Here is a 7624-nt window from a genome sequence, read left to right on the forward strand (position 1 = left end):
AGTGGCTGTAGATATGCAGAGCTTCAGGATCCATTATCATCATTAATTCCAGATTCTACCCCAGGCACACCTGGTATGCAATTGTGGATTCCCCTAGACTCATGACTCCTACTCAGATGGCATCATGATTAGGAGGGCCTTTGTGTTGTGTGCCAACTTTGCCCTTTTCTGGATCGTGTGGTCTGGCACTCAGTCATCCATGCCCTGGTCATCTTGCGTAGGATTATTGCAATGCACTCTACATGGGGATACACTTGACGAGTATTCAGAAACCACAACTGGTCCAGAATGTAGCAGTGCAGACAGGGTGGCACAAATAACACCACTGTTATGCAAGCTGCACTGGTTACTGAATTGTGTCTGGGTCCAATTCAAGGTATTGGTTATCACTTTTAAAACCCTCTATGGCATGGGTCTAGGATATCTGTGGAACCATCTTTCTGCAATGCAACTGACCCCCCCCCACTTCTGCTGGCAGAAGGCTTTGTGTGAACCCCATCAGCCAAGAAATTTCAGCTAATGGGATCCAGGGTAAAAGTCTTTTCTGCCAAAGCTCCCACCCTTTGAGACACCTTGCCACAGAAGGTGAAATCCACCCCCACCTTTTTAAGGCTTCAGGAAAAGTCTTAAAGCTTGCTAGCTGGCTGCCATGGAGCCCAAAAGGAGCTGTTGGCAGGAGGTGGTTGGTGCAGTAACAGAGAAGGCATCACCACTTCTCTACTCCAAACCTGTGATTGTTTTGTTTTAATGCTTTGTAGTTTTAATGTTTTATATTCATAATTATTTTGATATCTGCATGTTTTATCACATTAAAAACTGGGCAGAGTCACCTCAAAGATGGGTAACAATGCAGTTTAAGAAAAGGAAGCAAAACAACTTGTTACTCAAGGTGACCCAGAAATTGCTATTGTGGCAGGTATTTTTTTAGAATATTATTAACGCCAAAGTTAGTATTGTGTATTAATTTTATGACCAATTAATCACACAGAATTTTCACCAGAGGCACAATCCTATGCGTGTAAATTTAAATTCTCAGTGCCCACCTCAAATGACAGCCTTTAATTGTTGCTATAAATCAATAAGATGCTGGGTTAAAATGAAACCAACTGGTACTGAGGTAATGATTTCACATTAAGAGAATAAATTCTAAGGCTATGTAAGGTGAGACCACTCTTACCTCCATGGGAAACGCTTTAAAATTAACTGTGTGTTCTGAGCCACGCTGATTTTCTCTGCCCCAGTGAAATCGAACATTGTGAAGTTCAAATTGATGGCCCCGAGGTAATGGGCCTCCCATTAACACTGGAAAAGAGCACAATACAAATTATAGCAAGTGATATTCATGGCTAGCAATGTTCTAAAATCCCTCTGAACAAACAGTTGGAAAATTGTTTCTCTTTGGGCAAAGGTCAAATGTGAAAGCTACAATGGAGTTCACAATTAACACCGTTGGTAGAGCAATACTGTATACTTCATGGTTATACTATGCAAATAGTATTTGGTTGCATTCTTTTATTTATGCAATGTCACAGTTTCTTAGTGAAAAATATATGCTGAGCCATGTTTATGAAAATAAAACTATACTGTATAGGAGGCCCATGTTTTACTATATGACAGTTGCCTTGAGACTATACTTGGCCATTTGAATACAAGAAAGAAATGAGCAGGAACAAGCAATGGCTGGACACACACAATGCTGTAACCCACAATGTGATTTGTTTGGCTGTAGCTTCACATATTGTCTGATTTCAGCTACTGAGGCTCATTCAACTAACTGTAGATAAAACTTGAGTTCCATGTGTGAGCCCTGCTAATACATAATAATGAAGAATGATCAGCTAGTCAAAACAATTTGACAGCAGCAACAGGAGGCAAGTAAACCTCAGTTGCACAGATTCTACAAAATTGTATGAGTTTGTTAGATGTTAGAGGACACCAGCAAATGAGAAACCATTTTGTATGGTGTCTTTCTCCCTAGACAATTCATACAAATATATTTGGGAGATATATTGAAATATTTTAAGTTGTGTTTCTCCTGTGTTAAAACTATATATTAATAATGCATGCCAATGTTACAAAACATAAATTATAGTCTTCAATTACTTCCTTCCAGCCAAGCTCAGAAAGTTATTACATTGCTCAAGTTCTCATTGAAAGTTTGGAAAGTGATTTTTTTAAAACCATTTTTTCAGAAATATTGTGGATGAAAAATGATACTGACATTATAACTGTATATTCTGAAGTTTTCTGGGAAGATTACACATACACACACATTATTTGTAAGCAGTTTTTTTTAATTTTAAGCTTGTGGAGTTTTGCTTATTACATTCTGCATAAGTAAAAACAAAATAATTGTCTTAGAAAGAAAGCTTATTTGATAAATTTAGATAGAAAGTGTTGAACTTTGTGATCTTATTGCAGCCTGCAAAAGAGAAGTGTCATGGCCAAAGCCAAACATCAGTCAGCCTTGGATCTGGTACATAAAAACAGATAGGGCATATAGTTATGGCTCTTTTTCCCTGGATAATTTAACAACAACAAGAAAAACCAGACTGGTAAATTAAAAGGGAAACTGTGAATTTCGAGATCAACAACTTTACAGTATAATAAGGCCATGTTTTAAAAAAACAGGGAGGTGGATGAAATCCTAAATTCCAAATGTTCCTTTCCTGCCAAAAAGCCACCCCAAAGTATGTGTCTGCTCTGGAAGAAACTAAAGGAAATGCCTTCATCTCTATGCTGCAGTAGGCTAGCTAGACATACCCACTTTTGACACAAATCCTGTATCAGTACATATGCAACATATGCCTCCCTCCAATTTGCAATTGGGTGAGATATAGTGGGCATAATTTTTCCCTGATTTCTGTTTGTAATTTTGGAGAATATCTAAAGTGGACTTAAAAACTTTCCTGACTCAAAGCTACAAGTTACCAGGGCACCATTTCTTCTAATCATAATGAGATTTCTTTGTGTCTAACCCTAGCTGCCTCATATCATTTAGAACATTGCCAGGAATACTATAAATAATCAACTCTGAATGCTGGCAAAGGAAATGTTTGTTTAAAATGTATACTAGAGAGGGTAATTTCTGAGCTCTTTTCTATTTGAAAGAGATATAAGACTTGTATATTCATATCTCCTATTTGTACACACATTACATGTATGTTTCCTGGTGGAGTGAGGTCTCATTCCTTTCACTCCCAGCAATCAGCCATCTGCTTTTCCAAGTGACCTTTGAGTTACAACAATATCTAGCTAATGTCTTCCTGAGGTTTACAGGATGCCTTTTCCATACTGATCAAACAAAGGTTATGTACATGAAAGCAGAGAAGTAGGAATTCAACATTCTCTAAGCAGGAATTCTACTGATACATTGAAATGATGCTGAAAAGTATGTCCAAATGCTGAACTGTTAAAAAAAATCAAAGGACTTAAGTTCAACATATTTAAAGGGCATCAATTTGGTCTAGGGTAACTGAAGTACTGCACTTCCTGTGCCCCAGTTTGACAGTGAGAATTAAAATGAAATAAATTAAGAGTCCTGATAATCAGGAAAGCCCTGAGTCAATCAGTTATTTAATACATGGAACATCATTTTCCTTCACTCTTATACTTTGTACTGCACAACCATAAAATTTCAGTTCCAATTCAGTTCAGTTCAGAGTTCAGATCACAGACCTTGGATCAGTCTCCTCATAAATGTACTATTGAATTTAATTGATTGAATTAATGTAAATGAAAGAGGATTCAGATAAACTGGAGCAAGTTCAGAGGACAATAAAGCTGAAGAGCACAAAGAAAAATTGAGAAAAACGCATACCTTACAGCAATAAGAAAACAGAGGGAGAATTTTATGGCACTGTTCATGTACATAAAGGCATTTTATATAGACAAAGTTTCCAATCTCTCAAAATGCAGATGATGAAATTCATTTGAGTTAAAGAAAAACAGATACTGGGTGAATGTTAGGATAAATTTCCTCCCAGTTGAGAACAATTTGACAGTGGAACCAATTATCATTTAAGGAAAGCCCAGATAGTTCTCTGACAGGAATTCGTTATTTTAAATTACTACCATGAGCAGCAGATTGGACTTAATGCCTAAATAGTCCCATTCAGTTCTCCGATTCAAATAGAATATTTCTGAATATGTTGCTACTATTGATACTAATCATAAGTAACATAATTTTAAAATGAAACAATGGGTACTGGTATTAGCTTATACTAAAGCAAACAAAGGAAGTAAGTAGTGAAGAAAGCATACTTGATTTAGTCTTTAAGAGGATCTGAACTAAGTGTCCGTCATTGATGATCTCACAATCACGGCATACAACATAATTTGGAGATAAGCGTACTTCTAGTAACAATGGGTCATATTTGGCCTCTCTTGAATTCAGGTTAATGGGAGATTGATATTCCCCATTTGCATCAGGAAAGATTAGCCCCCACTCAACACCTGAAAAAAGAGAATAACACATTTCATTGAAATGAAAGTTAACAGTTTTTTTATATGCTCTTAGAAAAATGGACTGTAACAAGATTTACCCTGTCCTGCTATACATTTTTCCAAGTCTATTGAAGATAGATCAGAAGTAAAAAGTCTGACATCAGATTAGTCCAAACAAGAGGCAGGTGGAAACTCCCATCCAAATGAGAGTAATTAAATTAGTTAGACCACAGAAGCAAAAGGGAGCAACACAAGAATTTAACCTTGATTTCATTAACAGTGCTTTCATTTGAAGCATAGCAGTCACTGGATTTCTTTTATAATAGCATCACTAGCTTCTGCTTTTTCTAGATCACATTATCAAGAGACATGGGACAAAAATCCCTAGGAAAATGAACCAAAGTTATTTATACATATCATATTTCAAGACCAAACAGGGTCAAAGTATTAACTATTCAATGGACATTTATCCAGAGGACTGCTTCTTTGTATGCAAATAGCAGCTTGAAAGTTATGGTTTGTGTAAGAGCTACAACATTTAGAAAGATTGTGTTTTCCACCTGCTTAATGCAAGGAATGAACAATGTATACCCACATATTTGAGAGGGTGCTTTTTCAAAAATTCTTGTCAAGTGCAAAGATGCATTTAATCTCTTATCCACTTTGGGCCAGTAGGTCATGCCAAAGATTTCTTCTTAAGAACATTTAAAGTACCATAATATAAAATACAAATGCCAATGATTTCTTTAGAGAAAATAAAACTATGTGACAAAACAGCTCCTGTTCTCATTTTCAATTCCTATTATCACAATCATTGATCAGAAATAAAAAATATATATTCAGGTTGATTTAAGGACAAGTCAAAGATTACTTTAGATTGCCAAAATCATCATTTGATGAACACAGAATTGATGTGATCATCATTTGATGAACACAGAATAAACTAACTATAGAACAGTGTCATTTCTGACATGCAATAACCTGACAGGGGTCTACAAGTAAAATTCCAGCAGGTATGTTAAACAGGAGACAGCCAAAGAATCCCTAAATTAACATTTTAATAACACATGAGCTACTAATTCCTACTATCTTTAAGCCATAAAAATGTCCTTCAGGTATAAAAACTGGAAATCAGGATTTTAAGAGAAAGTTTGCTTAGCCTGAGTAAAGGGCATGAACCATCACAAAGCAGGGAATACATTTAAGTTGATTAAAACTCTTTTTAGGTTAAAATAAAGAATTAAATTCCTGTTTAACATCTTCTCAAAGGTGTTTTTCAAAAAGGCAACTAGATATTCTTGGAGGGTTTTTCCCCATGAAAACATTTCGCTTCTCATCCAAGAAGCTTCTTCAGTTTTTCAAGGAAAAAACCAAGAAAGTCCAGTTGCCTTTTGAAAAGAACCTCTGGAACATCCATGATCTGGATGATTGAGAATTTTGATAGATGTTTAATATCTTGATTTTACCAAATAAAATCTAACTTTTCTAGTTTTGTATAATGCTTCCTTCCCGTCATCTCAGAAAATGTACATTTTTTTTTCATCCCAAACACAGGAACAGCATCCATTCCTGCATGCACATACAATTTTTCATTTAATATCACTTAATTTTCACTTAATAGCCTGAAGAAGAATCTGAGTCCCTAACAAATCCACACTACCTGCAATTTTGTTTTCTTAGTCTTCTTATATTACGTGATCACTGTGTACACAACATCCCATCTACAACTCTGGCTCCGTGCTGCCTTTAAAGGAATGCTCTCACCTTTCAAAACACACAGGTGATTAAAAAAAACAAACCCAAGAGATTAAAAATCCCTTCCAGGGGCCACAGCAGTTGCAAGTAGGGACGCGGTCACTCCAATTCCTCAGCATTTGAGTTTTGAATGCCCCACGGCAGTGTGTTGTTAAAGCGATTCTGAAGCTTTTTGTTTTACCTCCAAACAAATCCCTCACTTTCGGATGCAGCTGGCTTCACCTGGCAACCTTTCATTTTCGTTGGAAGAAATCTGCTTTACTGAACACCCCAGACAGCATCTGATAACCAAGGCAAGTATTACCTGCACATATTGATGGGGACAAGAGCCAGCGTGGGCTTCTTTACTTTCCGTCTTCTCCCACTCCCTCCCATTCCTCCGACTGGTCGCAGCTCACAAATTCTACCCAGCCCTCACCCCGCCGCCGCCTGCTTACCTTCTTCGTAGCCCCAATCCACACTCTCCTCTCTCTCGGCGACTTGCCCCGATTCTTCCATGAAGCTGCCAGGTTTTTTTCCGCGCTTCGCGGACGCTCTAGGCAAAAACCCCGCGCGGAAGTTTGCTCTCCGCCTGGTTGTGTGCCTGCACTGAAAATAGGAGCCGGCGCTGTCTTTTGCGACCTGCTAGGTTGGGACTGTGTGAAGACAGGCGACTTGGCTGCAAAGAGACACGTGTTCAGAAGGCGGTGCCTCTCGTGAGACGGGGCGGTTTGTGTTTGTGCGCAACTAGCTGCGTCCGCACCGTTGCTTAGGTTAACGGTGTTAAGGAAAGAAACGTCCATGTCAGAAGGTCGAAAGGGTAAAGCGATGCAGTCTAGAAAATGTGGTGAAAGAGAGGTTGGGAAGCGTGGCCTGAATCAATAGTGAATTAACTAGAGTTTATAACCCTCCTTGCTTTCCCCTTGGGCTACCCCATTTCAGGAACGTTTATAGCTGACACTTAAATTGTAATAAAGGAAAGCTGTTTTTTTCAAACGCTGTATTACTAAATGTGCATCTATTTCTAAGTCAACAGTCTCTTATAGACTTATCTTCAATCCTAATTTCAGTTGTCAGGAATACTCATGCCAAGGGCCTGTAATTATCTAATATTGTGCTATATTATTTCAGACAACCAGCTTCTTTGTTTACAGAGTTTGGGCTTCACAATCCCTGTAGCTCATTTGCTTAGCCATGATTTAACACTATTTTCTCAAACCACATTTATGTGCTTGCATGATATCAGAAACCATAATGTGCTAGATTTATACGATATTCTATCTAGACTAAAATATGGTTAACCTAATCCCTCATCTTCCTCTCCTTCCGGATCAAGTTTATAATGGCAGGAAAAACATAGATACAACTGCCTTATTAGAGGGGGTTTCCTTTTTATATTGCTTTGTGGAACTGACAAGTGTTTCTGAGAAGCTTAAATGAATAC

General features: G+C 37.7%; 1 protein-coding gene across 1 annotated transcript in view; it reads right to left on the reverse strand.

Moving 5' to 3' along the window:
* Nucleotides 1–6871, reverse strand: part of CA8 (carbonic anhydrase 8) — a 48358-nt gene extending 41487 nt beyond the window's left edge. Inside the window, exons 1-3 of the mRNA XM_081322783.1 lie at nucleotides 6639–6871; nucleotides 4264–4455; nucleotides 1178–1302 (exon numbers count right to left, since the gene is read on the reverse strand). Of these exons, the coding sequence (XP_081178909.1) occupies nucleotides 1178–1302; nucleotides 4264–4455; nucleotides 6639–6699 (378 nt within the window). The 5' untranslated portion in view covers nucleotides 6700–6871. The remainder of the gene's footprint in view (nucleotides 1–1177; nucleotides 1303–4263; nucleotides 4456–6638) is intronic.
* Nucleotides 6872–7624: the final 753 nt, after the last annotated feature.

Source organism: Vipera berus (genome assembly GCF_964194415.1).
Source record: "Vipera berus genome assembly, chromosome: 3".
NCBI lineage: Eukaryota > Metazoa > Chordata > Lepidosauria > Squamata > Viperidae > Vipera > Vipera berus.